The following is a 12,482-nucleotide window of genomic DNA, read 5'->3' as shown; positions in this document are numbered from 1 at the left end:
TTGCAAATGCTACTTCTGGCCGTCTGTGTTTCAGATGCACGTGTCAAAGGCAGAGGCGACTTCTACGTGGCTAGGATGTCTCGTGGTAAAATTGAGATTAACACCCCGCAACCCCAGCATCATGGCTTGTACGATTCAGTACCTGCGAAGTACCTTAGCAAATACCACGCAACCCCTGAAGAACACAGTGGCTTCCTATGTGCCCCCATGACCTGGTCAAAGGGACTGTCCAAGTACAGCTCATTGAGGATAATTCTGCACACTGATTTCCAAGCGAAAATGGGCATCGATCAGCAGAAGTGAGCAGGGGTAATGGCAATTATACCAGTCCAATCCCTCCTAGCTATAGCTTATGTTGACTTGACTTGACTTAACCATAAATCTCGATGGTGCTTGTGGTAGGTTGCCAAATGAAATCAATGGTCAAACATCGAGACTTACCGGTTCAGCAGTCAAGGACAGAATCCACTTTGATCAGATGACAGGCAGCAGTCTGACCAGTCGGTCTGCCACTTACACAGCAATTTCCGATGAGTGAGTAAAGGGTAGGCATTTGAGACCTTCCATCTTAACTACAACACTGCAAATAGTATGTTATGTAATTATGTTTAAACCCCCGACAAGGGCGAGCACATTGTGTTATCTCATTTCTCCCCTAGAAATTTTTCGGTGATTTGCTCGCCAATCTATTAAAAAAAAAAAAAAAAGCAGCCTATTGTGTAGCGAGCTTGCATCAGGGATTACCCAGAGCGGTTTGTTTCGTCGGTCTCAAGATTCGACGCTTCAACTCTCCCCACCATACATCGAAACAGGAGAGAAGGGGGCTACCAGTCAACACCACATAGAAACGAATTAGTATACCAAAAATAGGTAGTAACAATGCTGAACGCTACTGCACATAGGGCCATAGGTTTAAGCTCAAATAATGCGTACGTATCTTGGCGGCCATGCGTACTTGATATAAATGGATGCTGTCCAGATTCACTGCGCCACTGTTCTCGTTTTCCATCATCCTCAGCATCTTCACTTCTCTTCATCTCTCAGACGGCCGGTCCATCAGTCTCTTTGAAAACAAACTTAATTTTGTTTATTTTTCTTTTCTTTTTTCCTCTTATCAACAAGGAAAACAAAACCCACCCACCACAATGCAGTTCAAGAACATCTTCGTCCTCGCTCTTGCCGGCCTCGCTGTCGCTGCGCCGCAGAACAAACCCAAAAACAACAGCAAGCAAGCCATCGAGGTTGCCAAGCAGCAGAAAGCCGGCCTGGCCTGCGAGAAACCCGCAGCGGATGGTTCCATCTTTTGCGGCGATGGAAGTGGTGCAGGATGGTGAGTTTTTACAGTCACATTCTTCCATAAAATGTCGTCCGCGTGATCAAATAACTGACCTGGCAACGATATGACAGCGATGTCACCCTCAAGGGCAATGTTAACTGCGGCTAGGAGATATCAGTGATGGGGGAGCAAAAAAGAGGCGGACGCTGCTGGAAACCACGAAGCTAGATAGACATGTTTTTGGCCCATTCGTCGTCAGTAATGTAAGCCGCCTTTTGATGAGACTGACTCTCTTATCATGAATGTTGAGTTTTGATGAGTAATGGATATCCAATATACACCGAGCAGCCATACTATGCTAGAATAGGGTGCCCGAGAAAGAAGTTATATACCAGAACTATAACTTAGTTATAGTTCTAATCCTATATCCAGTTTTAGACCCGATAGTAGCGCTATATATGCTCCCCAACCAGGCTGTTACGAGGAAAAGGTTGGTATATACCTAGGTTTATGTATAAACGCAGCAGTTCTCACATCCAAAAGGAGATCTAACAAGGGTATTTCGATTCTCCGCTATAGAATCGAGGACATAGATTCGGGGGCCTGAAATCCTTCCGAGAAAAGAAACCGGTTTCGTCTGAATCGATGGCCTATGACAATAAAGCGGGATTAGCCGATTGGGCGTGCAAGCAACGATTTGGCGAGCTCGAAGAAAAATCGCGAACCGCGAGCCGCGTGTCGAGGAGTGGTCGTGCTATTTTTCCGTGGTAAATACGATGAAACGAGACAAACAGATGAGCAGTTGGGATGGCCCTCCACGTATTGTTAATCGCACACAGAAGCACTAGCTACGAGATTGATCAGTAATCATATCAGGGATGAAGAGAACATTGGCAAACTCCAAGTGTTTCCCGGGATGTCCAGAACAGAGCTCGGTGACGCCTGTCTGTGTTGGTCAACCAGTCTGTAGGGAATCAGTGTCGTCAAAATTCCGATCTCTGGGCTCGATGTCACTCAGACCTGATCGAGGCAAGTTAGATAATATGTTGACCTGGATTGCCGTCCTCAAAGAAAGTGATACCACCCCAAGGTTTCGGAGGTCTTGAGGAGAGGTCATGATGGGCACGTGGCAATTCAAGGTCATTACAAAAAAAAAAAAAAAAACTTTGGTTTGCTTCTTTGCGGAACAAATCACAAACTTTATTTAGCTACTAGAACTAGAACTAGACTAAAACTAGTTCTAGTTCTAAAGCACGCGACCTTGACAGTTTCTAGAATAGTCTTCGGCAAGCGGTTAATTTAAGCTGGAAGTGTGCTGATACAATCCGTGTAGGTTGGGTAAGGAAGACAAAAGGGAGCCAACAAGAGGACGGAAATATAACTTACCACTATATATAGCGGATGAAGTCAATTGGAAGGGATTTGAACTCTGGAGGGCCCAAACATAGGAGGGAACGATTGAAGAAAAGATAAAAGCCAATCTGGTTCAATGCGTTCGGGAATCTAGATCGCTTCGGTCAATGTGGACTCGTCCCTGGGCTCTCATGCAGCCGCTTGGTTAGAGAACCGGATCCATGTTTATGAGGGCGGAAGTCGTCCTACTGTGTGATGAAAGAGTACAAAATTCTTTCGGAAGAGATACTAACTTCGGGAGTTTACCGTCGCCAAACAGTCCGTCAGATGGCGTTCGCAGTAGTGACGTTGATATTTTGGGTATCGCAAGCACTACGACGTAGGTAGCTAAGGCAAGGTAAGCTAGGTAGATAGGTACCTACCTAGGTAGGTACTATTGGATAGGCATGCAGGCTTGGCAGGTCAAGGTGAACAGTGGAGATCTTGGTTCATGATGTATCACTGAGTCGTGTGCCGCCGCTAGGCTTACAGACTAGTCTAAACCTGACAGGGATGACAGTGCCTAGTGCCGGAGGAACCTTCCTACTGTAGGTACCTAGGTAGGTGGCATCCAAGGCACCCACCTCCTTTGAGAAGTGTTTTATTAGTTCTCGAAGCTACCTTACCTTGCCTTACCTTACTTTGTGCCAAATCGCACTTACTGTCCTCCCCACTTAACTTGGGCAACCGATCCCACCGTAGTTTACACCATGGTAAAAGGGGAAAGTGCGTCCAAATTCCAGGAGGAAGTAGCGCATAAAAAAAAAGATCAGAGGGAAGGAAGGAGGGACCAAAAAAAAAAGTTCCACCTCAATCGATGTCATGACTCAGGCCAAAGGTGAACCTTTACACCTTGTTGAATCATTGAGACAAAACAAGCTCTTTTCTGCAGCATCAAAGAAAACATCGATCGACCAGATGGGAGGGAGGCAGCCCTGTTCTAGATCGGATGTTGCTTTTCATTACCGGCCGTGCTGTCACCGGATTCCTTTCTTCTCCATCTCGATTTTTCCCCCGCAAAGCTGGGGCCGTGTGTGACGGGCATCGCTATCCCCTCCCGGGTGGTCGGGAACACAGTGATTTTTGACGAGCATGGTCGGCGGCACGCGCTCTCAAGCAACAGCAGCAGCGGCCGCCGTCCATCACCAACCGACGTTTGAACCTAGTGCTATTGGAGTTGGCGGTGGGGGCTTGGCGGGGCTGGCAGACCATGCAGCGGCCGCACCGCCGGTAACGTCGACTTCACGACGCAGCTCTGGGTCTTTGAAGCGGGAGCATCCTGACGATGGGGATATGGAAGGAAGCGGGATCTCACACTCCGGACAACGGGGCGGGGCCGGCGGCGCGGCCGATGGCAACAACACTCCTCTTCCGGACGGCAGAAAACGGCGTGCTGGGGCAGGTTCCGGCTCGCGTGGGGTTGCCAATTTGACACCTGAGCAGCTTGCCAAGAAACGGGCAAACGGTACGTTGGAAGATTTCGACGACATGTGCTCATGAATTTTGCTGCTATTTCCCCCCTCTTTCTCATTTCACATCAGCAGCATACACGCGGTAGTCCGGCCTAGCATCCAGTCCCTGTCTTCGAGTTTCTTTTGCTTCTCTCAGAGCAACATAGCTCGCAATAGAAGCGTTGGATACCCTTGGCCTTGGTATATTTGAAATGCTAACCCAAAATGTAGACAGGGAGGCGCAGCGAGCTATTCGGGAGCGGACACGTAACGAGATTGAGAGTCTCAAGAGACGCATCGAAGAATTAACCAACCAGAAGCCCTATCAGGAGCTCCAGGCTGTCATCAAGGCCAAGGAGGCCGTTGAGGCCGAGAACGCGGAAATCAAGCAACGACTTGCGACCGTCATTGGCATGCTCCAGCCTTTGCTAGGCCCCAGTGTGGTCGCCGGTGCACACAGCGGTCTCTCTGCGGTTACTGAGAACCACACCGTCACCCCGCCTGTCTACCAGCATGCCCCTTCATCAGGCTACATGCCCTCACAAGCAATATTGTCTGCCGAATCGCCATCCAACCATGTTTCGACATCGAACGGTACTGCGTCGCCTGCCGGGTCGATTGATATCCCTGGCAGCTATTCCCAGCTCAAGCACAGCCAGAATCAGCACCAACAGTGGCAGCAAAATGTGGTGTCTGATCTTGTTACTGGAAATTCGTCTCGCTCCTTTCCCGTTCATACTCCTAATGGAATTCAGGTCTCATCAAGATTCCACCAACACCAAGTTTCCAACCATTTTGCTCAACAAACGCAACACCGTCAGTCTAACCAGCAAGGACTACTCCAACAAGTCCCTCATCAGCAGCCGCCGCAACAAGGCACCCAACTGCCCCAGCTTGAGGACCACCAGTATCGGCAACAGCCCCAGTCACAACAGCTGCAAGCAGCCGTTATCGACACAAATATCGAAGCCAGTTTGGACCCTAATCTCGACCCAAATCTACAACCCCGACTAGATCCTCGCCTATACACAGCATCCCCTACCGATTCCAACGACGTGAACATGACCTCTGGCTTTGGTGGACAAAGCAACGCAGAAGATAACAGCGACAGACTTGGAGAAATTATTCCAGATTTCTCGACACCGGTCAAGAATTGCCCGCGAACTTGCCCACTTGACGGCATGCTCCAAAATACCTTGCAAGAGCGTCGACAACGCGCAGCAGAAGGTATTGCACCGTCAGAGATCATCGGGCCTCGCTATCCATCGGTAAATTCACTACTAAACCCGTCCGCCACGCCCCAGGACGAGCGTACTTTGCATCCGATATCACAAGTCTTCACCGACATTGTACATGCTTTCCCTCACATGACGGGCGAGCCCGAGCGCATCGCAATTCATTTCATTATGACACTGTATCTTCGGTGGCAGGTCAACCCTACGCGTGAGAATTACGAGTTGATGCCTCCTTGGCTACGCCCGCTGCCTTCTCAAGTAACTCTTCCCCACCCAGTGTGGATCGACTATTGTCCGTTCCCACGCATGCGGGATAGGATAGTCAGGGACTTTGCAAAAGCAGACGCTGCCGGACTCAAAAGCTACTGGGTGAACGATGACGCCAAGGGCAGCCTCATAATTGGCGACAGCAGCAGCGGCGCAGTCAAACATCACAATGCGCCATATCCTGGAATGGATCCCCCAACACCGTTTAACCTCTTTGCTGGAGTCTATACGGATACCATATCACTGAACTGGCCTCACAATAATCGAAGCTCTCTACTGGAGAGCACAGACAGCTCTAGCGACCCCGTTATCACACCGGCCTTCGAAACCCATTTGAGAAATCTCGACAACTGGACGTTAGGGCCTGAGTTTTTTCATGTTATGCCTCACCTCAATGGACTGGCCAACCTCAAGACTGCGGACGGTCAGATAATATTGGCGAGGAAAGCCTGACTGTGTGCTCATTGGCTGGTACCTACCTTATATGTATAATCTTTTTTCGCTGAGTAGAAGGTTCGCCTTATTTTGATGAAAAGAGCCACAACAAGAAATTATTACTATTACGATGACATTTTGCTTAGCTAAAATGTGAAGATGACATACAAACTCAAGACTCCCTGATGTTAACCTCGTTGGTTATGGTGGCTTCGATCCAATGACGAGTGGTTTGTGTACCGTCGTACAGTAGCCGCAAGACGGTTGCATGCGCACCCTTCCGGGGTATTGCTTGACAACCCCAGTTAAGCGGACTAGCTTGACTGGATGATTTACTACGGACTTACGGAGTACGTAGACTCGACAAGAATTCCGAAGGAAATATATATATATATATATATATATATATATATATATATATATATACGGAAGAAACATAGGAAAATATCAAGGAAGAAACAAGAAAAGCATGAAGTACAAAACATGAATAAAACAAAGGATGTCTACTGGAGTATTTGATATGTACCTGACCCAGGTAGATAGGTAGGTAGGTAGCTTGGTGGTACCTAGATACCTAAAATAGTCGAACAAACAAATCCAACCCCCAGCTGACCACTCATGTCTGATTATTACATTTCGTTGTAACTGGATCGACGGCGCTGTGGCTACGCTATGCATCTAGCGGCCCGGCTGCCTACATCTCATGTTCTTGACCGCCTCCCAGTCGCTATAACGGCATAATCCCAGTTCATTAAAAGACTGGGGCACACCCGCTTTTCTCTACTCCTCTTGCAGCGCCAGCTGGCGGCGGAGGCAAGGTGCGTCGAATGCGAAGGCTTTGGGCGACGCCAGTCACAAATCCACGCCGCACGCCAGCCTTGGCCAGCCTCGAGTCACAATCGCTCACGGAGACTAAAACATACATATACACACCCACAGTTTTGGTCCTCACTAATGTCTTGGCAACTTAGCGCAACTGGGATCTCAGCTGTATGACTGGATTGAAGGGGGGAAGCGAGGTGTCTTGGTGTCTCTGGTCTGTGGAGGTGGTGTCAAAGGCCAGGTTGGGCTTCAGTCAATCAAATCCACACGAGCAAACCGATTGAAACGGGCCCCTCTCTCTTTTCATCAACAAACAAAAAAAAAAAAAAAAAAACTCCGCCTGCCAGCGTTAGTCCAGTCGCTCTCCCTTCATACCTTCTCCGCACGTCTAGCGACCGACCCTTCAACCCTCTCTGGCAATTTCTTTCTTCGCCCATATCTTTCAAACCGCAACTTGGCGGCACGACTTAACAATCTGGAAACGGGCCGTGAATAATCGCAGAAAAATCAGAAGTCGCTAGCGACCGACACCATACCGATAGAATTTTGGTCAAACCTCCATCAACGGCGTAGTGGCCCCGTTGGCTCCCACGTCCATCGTCACCATCATGAACGTTCTGCTCACACCACAACCGACGCCCTTTCCTCACCAATACGAAACCTCACGACTATCACCTCAACGATCTCGTATGTCTCATATTCTTGCTGTCCGTCTCAGAAAATGAGAGGGAGAAAATATTTTCTAGTCGCTGGGAACAGAGAAGAGTTCTAACATAGCCGCAGTTTCTCCCTACACAAACATGACTTCCCGCAAGCGAAAGGCCGACGACAACGAGGGCGACGAGATGTCAGTGTCGCCACTCAGCTCTCCTGCGATTCCGTCAAGACATCTTTCCAGACCCTCAAAAAAGATTCGAGCCGCCGAGGCCTCGGGCCGTCCACTCCCATTACCTAGGCTACTTGAGACGCTTGACACCACGCAGCTCCGAACGGTCTTGCAAAAAATTTGCGAGCGACATCCGGATATTGGACAGGAGGTCGTCAACGGCGCCCCGCGGCCTTCTGTCGGCTCGGCGCTCGGAATCCTGCGAGACTACCAGCAAAGACTACGGGGAGCGATCCCATATGGCCAAACGAGCTCAGACTATACGTACTACAGGGTCAAGCAGCCGCTCATGGCGCTTGTGGATGCCATTTCAGATTTTACGCCGCAATTCCTGCCGCCGATAGAAACCCAAGTCACGGCCTCGCTGCAGTATCTCGATGGAGCGACAAAGGTTGTGCACGAACTGCCGGATTGGGACAGCCAGGCTTACCGACAGCACAAAGACAATGCATACGATGAGATTTCGAGAGCTTGGGCTCTGGTCATCACGGAGGCCTCAAAACGTGGCGGAGGCTTCGTCTTGCACACTGGAGGCTGGGATCAGATGCTGGCTAAACACAACCAACAGTCGGGTGGGAGACTAGGGTCTGCAATGCAGGCCATGGCTAGCAACGGCTGGATCGGCAACAACAGCCCCAATAACCAGAATGCCTCGGCATCGTCGTCGTCCGGCTCCGGAGCCGGAGGCGACCCAAACTCTATCCTCAACCAGCTGGTGAACGGCACATACGGAAATCCTGTTCGTGTCGGGCCGTGGTAGGGAAACTGCCCGCCTTGAGCTTTCCAGGCTTATCTCTGTCCACGTGCCGCATCGTCTTCACTAGCCACGAAAGTTACGACTACTGGTGTTTACCTACTTTGTTCTCGGAAAGCTTTGTTTTATCCGCAACCAGGAATCGATTTTTCTCTCTTTTTTTTTCTTTTGGGGGGTTGGAGTATTTTATACCTTGCTATTCACGACGGCGTTTGCATTTATTTTGAGTCTGTCTTCACTTGTTTTTCCACCGGTATCATAACGCCAGATATCCGCCATAATTCCATACCTCTTTCTGATGTTTTTATTCTTTATAGCATATCACTTCTTATTACTGTCACCTTGCAATTTCATGCTCTGCATATGGGATGTCCTTCCACGAGGAACATGTCCCGATAGCATTACATTATTTTCCACTCGCACAGCTGTCCGCATCCCATTCCATATTCAATCATGAACCTGCTGTTCCTTTTATCACTGCTGCACTTCCATTTTGCATGTATGGAATCCCACATATAGGATCGCTAAGGCAAATATAAGTACTTAGTTAACGCGTAATGTGGTTGTCATACTTCGCTGCGTCGTGCCAAATGACGCATCACAACATGGGACTCGTCCGGTCTGTGCTTACGGTAAGCCCTCGCCTGCGTGCAACTGTTGGTGCAGCAACTACGTGAGGAAATGTAGCATTAAGCACTCGTGTTGCAGTCAGTCAAGGCTTGCTACGGTATCGCTCCAATGACTGGAAACATGCAAGGTTCCAGCCCATGAAATCCCAAGGCACGATTAGGACGGTTCGAAATGAGAAACGAGAAATCAAGACTGCACGCAAGGTGCTCTGGACGAATGATATACGGAAGATTGTAGTTTTCATGATAAATTAGGGTGCCATACTCATTTGCGCAGTAAACTGAACAAGTAGCGCTATCCGGTTCATGTTGGGATGCTATTGCGATAGTGTGGTCACTGCTCATAGGGGTAGGTATACTGGGCTTCTCAGCTTATCGACATGGCTCTGAGTGACAAGGCTCATGATTTGTGGGTGTCGATTAGAATATACAACCTGTCCAAGCTGGCGCCAGTAAGGTTTTGAGGAGATGGGGCAAATCTGGCATCTGTTAAAAGGGTTTGTGAGCTGAGCACTGAAATGTGAACGATTATGGTGGGAGCATGACACTGTTATATCTTGTTTACAAGGATGCTTTTAGGGATTTAGTCGAGTGCCCAAATGCAGTTGAACTGCCGTAAATGGCTTGGTGGGTATCAATACCTACCTAGGTAGGTAGGTACCTTAGGTAGGTAGGTAGGTAGGTACCTACAAAAATGACAGTAGCACAAAAACCGAGACACAAACAAAGCAGCCAAACCTTGTCCCAGGTGACAGGGCCCGCGGGGTCCCTTGTACCCGTGGTCAGGTGCTTATGATGGTGGGGTCAAATGTTTTACGTCACGTGGAGGTGCGTGGTTGACGCGACTTCTGCCTACCATTAACGGGGTTTTGACCGTCACGTCGCGTCTAGGCAGGCGTGCTCATCAACCCTCATCACCACAGCTCTGCGTACCTACCTACCTCTCGCAACCGAGTTTCCTAACAGCCTGACTAGTATTCGAGCCGCTACCAGCTGTAAACAGAAGCTCTGTATCAAGTCTTATAACAATTCATCTCGAGAAACTACCATTAGCCGAACTATCGTTATCCGCTACTCATGTGCAAATAGCTGACGCAGTCTCGCTCCTCCCGCAATGCCTGCGTGAGTTCGCCCTGTATTAAACCTATCAGGCCTCATTCCACACGTGGGATAGAAGCTTTTGCTGACGTGCATCACTCTTCAAATCAGTCCTGGCGACCAACACAGTCGCATATCGAACCCGTTCGAGGATGTAAAGCCCCGTGTATCCGAATACACCGCCCAAGAGATTGCAACGCTGCAAACACGGCTTGAAAGACAACTAGGGCCCGAGTACTTGTCTGCTCGCGCAGGTCCCTCGGGGCAGAAGGTCCACTATGTTGCTGCCGAGAAGGTCATTGGGCTTGCCAACGAGGTCTTTGGCTTCAACGGGTGGTCGTCATCGATCCAGAACATCCAGGTCGACTTTGTGGACGAGCACCCACAGACCCTCAAGATCTCGCTTGGGCTGCATGTCGTCGTGCGTGTGACCTTGCGGGATGGGACATTTCATGAGGATATCGGCTACGGACACATTGAGAATTGCAAGGGCAAGGCTATGGCTTTCGAGAAAGCAAAGAAGGAGGGGACCACAGATGCCCTAAAAAGGGCGCTTAGGAACTTTGGCAATGTGCTAGGCAACTGTGTCTATGACAAGGCATATCTGGCCAAGGTGACCAAGCTCAAGGTCGAGCCGACCAAGTTTGACGAATTGAACCTGCATCGGCATGCGGACTTTGCCAAGAAAGATGTTGTTGCAGAACCCAGGTTGCCGCCCGTCAAGCCGGAGCCTTCAAATACTGCTTCAGCGGCGCCACATCCTCCATTGCCACCCTTGCCAGGTTCGTATTTATATTCCCTCTTTTCGGAGGAACGGGTACTGACAGTAGTCAAGAAGCAGATTCTTTTGATGATTTGCTCGGAGGTAAGTTATCCGACAGTCTCTTGAGTGTGTTCACCTTGACTAGATCTAACCATCTTGCAGAATTTGACGAAGCCGACTTTTGCGTTGTAGATGCAGATGGCCATCCGGACGAGGTCGTTCTCCCTGAGAATTCACATGCATCGGGTAGTAGTGGCAACACCGGGGCGAGCACCACGAATAGGGGGCCAGGGGCTCCGTCAGGCAACCAGTCAAACCAACAGCGGCCAATGCAGCCATCCTCACGAATGAACTTGAATGGTCCGGCCGGACGCCCTCAACCTCAAACCCCCAACCACCAAATCAATAGATCAGGCCCTCAAAACGGTTCTATTAACAATCAACAGAATAACCATGGAATGCGTCCTTCGCCGCACATGGCAAACCAGGGCCGGCCACCTCCACCGCCGCAGAACAATAACAACACTAGCAATGGTACGGGCCCACATCAGCGCCCTCTTGGTAACGGCCCGCAGCAAAACACGCCGCCGCCGAACAATGGGGCCGCAACCGCTCCAAGCGGTGCAGAACCTGTGGCTTTCTTCTCGGCGCGTGCGGTTGCGAGGGTTCCGGATGATGCCTCCCTTCCACCGCCGCCAGGTACAGCGACACCTACGGCCTTGTTCAACCCGAAAGCAGAAAGTCCTTCGATTCGCAAGACGCCAGGCATTGATCACTCGTCATCGAGGCCAGTCTCAAGAACAGGCCAGCACGTTCCGGCTAAACCCGTTCAAGATGGTGGAGGGCTTGCTAATGACAATCCCTCTAACAATGCTGGAAATGGCGTACAAAACCAGCCACAAAAGCCGCAGCCATCGCAACAACGTGGAAGTATTCTCAACCCTCAGTTTGACCAGTCCCGACGCATTGGAGCTCCTGGCGGGGCTGCAAGTCCGCTCTCGAATAGGAATCAGTACAGGCCGCCCACCATGATGAAGAGGCCACCGCTGGCGGATGTGCCCAATGGGACCTCAAATGGCAATGGGACCCCTGGGGATTCCAAAAGGATGAAGCTTAATTAGGGCCAATCGTAACTCTGAGGATGACGTGCCGGAGGGGGGGGGGGACAATGGGAGGTTATTAGACAAATGAGTCAGTCTTTATGTCGGGATTAGGGCCACGACTGCGAGCCGTGACGAATAAGTGTCTTTCAGAGGATTGGGTTGCCATCGAGGAGGAACAAACAAACGAACACTGTTGCGTTACGAAACTTTAGAGTCTGTTTTGCTTGTTTGGTGTTAGGAGTCTGGGGTTTTGTTGATTAACTAATAAATGGTACATGGTTCTGCGTTCACTGCAAGACTTGGGCCAGGAAATTGCAGTGACAGGACAGAGATCCAACTTGCAGTACAAGCTTGCTTATACGCCTTGTCGA

At 49.9% G+C, this 12,482-nt stretch overlaps 5 protein-coding genes across 5 annotated transcripts; all 5 read left to right on the top strand.

Annotated features, from left to right (window-relative positions):
* Positions 1-207: 207 nt before the first annotated feature.
* On the top strand, positions 208-538 carry MGG_17045 (uncharacterized protein; the record flags this gene model as incomplete). Its single annotated transcript, XM_003716067.1, has 2 exons — positions 208-299; positions 403-538. The coding sequence occupies 2 exons, from the start codon at positions 208-210 to the stop codon at positions 536-538; spliced, it is 228 nt and encodes a 75-aa protein (XP_003716115.1).
* A 607-nt stretch (positions 539-1,145) lies between these two features.
* MGG_14006 (uncharacterized protein) lies at positions 1,146-1,444 on the top strand (the record flags this gene model as incomplete). The annotated part of the gene is made up of 2 exons (XM_003716066.1): positions 1,146-1,330; positions 1,408-1,444. 2 exons carry the CDS (start codon positions 1,146-1,148, stop codon positions 1,442-1,444), a joined length of 222 nt encoding a protein of 73 aa, XP_003716114.1.
* Positions 1,445-3,365: 1,921 nt separating this feature from the next.
* Positions 3,366-6,241, top strand: MGG_08587 (uncharacterized protein). The gene is made up of 2 exons (XM_003716065.1): positions 3,366-4,133; positions 4,351-6,241. The coding sequence occupies exons 1-2, from the start codon at positions 3,761-3,763 to the stop codon at positions 6,072-6,074; spliced, it is 2,097 nt and encodes a 698-aa protein (XP_003716113.1). The 5' UTR covers positions 3,366-3,760; the 3' UTR covers positions 6,075-6,241.
* Positions 6,242-6,815: 574 nt separating this feature from the next.
* Positions 6,816-9,086, top strand: MGG_08586 (uncharacterized protein). The gene is made up of 2 exons (XM_003716064.1): positions 6,816-7,565; positions 7,662-9,086. The coding sequence occupies exons 1-2, from the start codon at positions 7,487-7,489 to the stop codon at positions 8,522-8,524; spliced, it is 942 nt and encodes a 313-aa protein (XP_003716112.1). The 5' UTR covers positions 6,816-7,486; the 3' UTR covers positions 8,525-9,086.
* A 934-nt stretch (positions 9,087-10,020) lies between these two features.
* On the top strand, positions 10,021-12,443 carry MGG_08585 (DNA repair and recombination protein rhm52). Its single transcript, XM_003716063.1, has 4 exons — positions 10,021-10,269; positions 10,357-11,027; positions 11,081-11,110; positions 11,171-12,443. Exons 1-4 carry the CDS (start codon positions 10,262-10,264, stop codon positions 12,127-12,129), a joined length of 1,668 nt encoding a protein of 555 aa, XP_003716111.1. The 5' UTR covers positions 10,021-10,261; the 3' UTR covers positions 12,130-12,443.
* The last annotated feature ends 39 nt before the right edge of the window (positions 12,444-12,482 follow it).

This window comes from Pyricularia oryzae, chromosome 4 (assembly GCF_000002495.2).
Source record: "Pyricularia oryzae 70-15 chromosome 4, whole genome shotgun sequence".
In the NCBI taxonomy this organism is placed as follows: domain Eukaryota; kingdom Fungi; phylum Ascomycota; class Sordariomycetes; order Magnaporthales; family Pyriculariaceae; genus Pyricularia; species Pyricularia oryzae.
The sequence above is the reverse complement of the archived record's forward strand: the minus strand, read 5'-3'. Positions and strand labels throughout refer to the sequence as shown.

Excerpts from the sequence above, each read along its gene's own strand:
- MGG_08587 (XM_003716065.1), top strand. The coding sequence starts at position 3,761 with ATGGTCGGCGGCACGCGCTCTCAAGCAACAGCAGCAGCGGCCGCCGTC. Across the intron at positions 4,134-4,350 it reads TGCCAAGAAACGGGCAAACG|ACAGGGAGGCGCAGCGAGCT; the intron begins GTACGTTGGAAG and ends CCCAAAATGTAG.
- MGG_08586 (XM_003716064.1), top strand. The coding sequence starts at position 7,487 with ATGAACGTTCTGCTCACACCACAACCGACGCCCTTTCCTCACCAATAC. Across the intron at positions 7,566-7,661 it reads ACTATCACCTCAACGATCTC|TTTCTCCCTACACAAACATG; the intron begins GTATGTCTCATA and ends ACATAGCCGCAG.
- MGG_08585 (XM_003716063.1), top strand. Across the intron at positions 11,028-11,080 it reads TCCATTGCCACCCTTGCCAG|AAGCAGATTCTTTTGATGAT; the intron begins GTTCGTATTTAT and ends ACAGTAGTCAAG. Across the intron at positions 11,111-11,170 it reads TTTTGATGATTTGCTCGGAG|AATTTGACGAAGCCGACTTT; the intron begins GTAAGTTATCCG and ends ACCATCTTGCAG.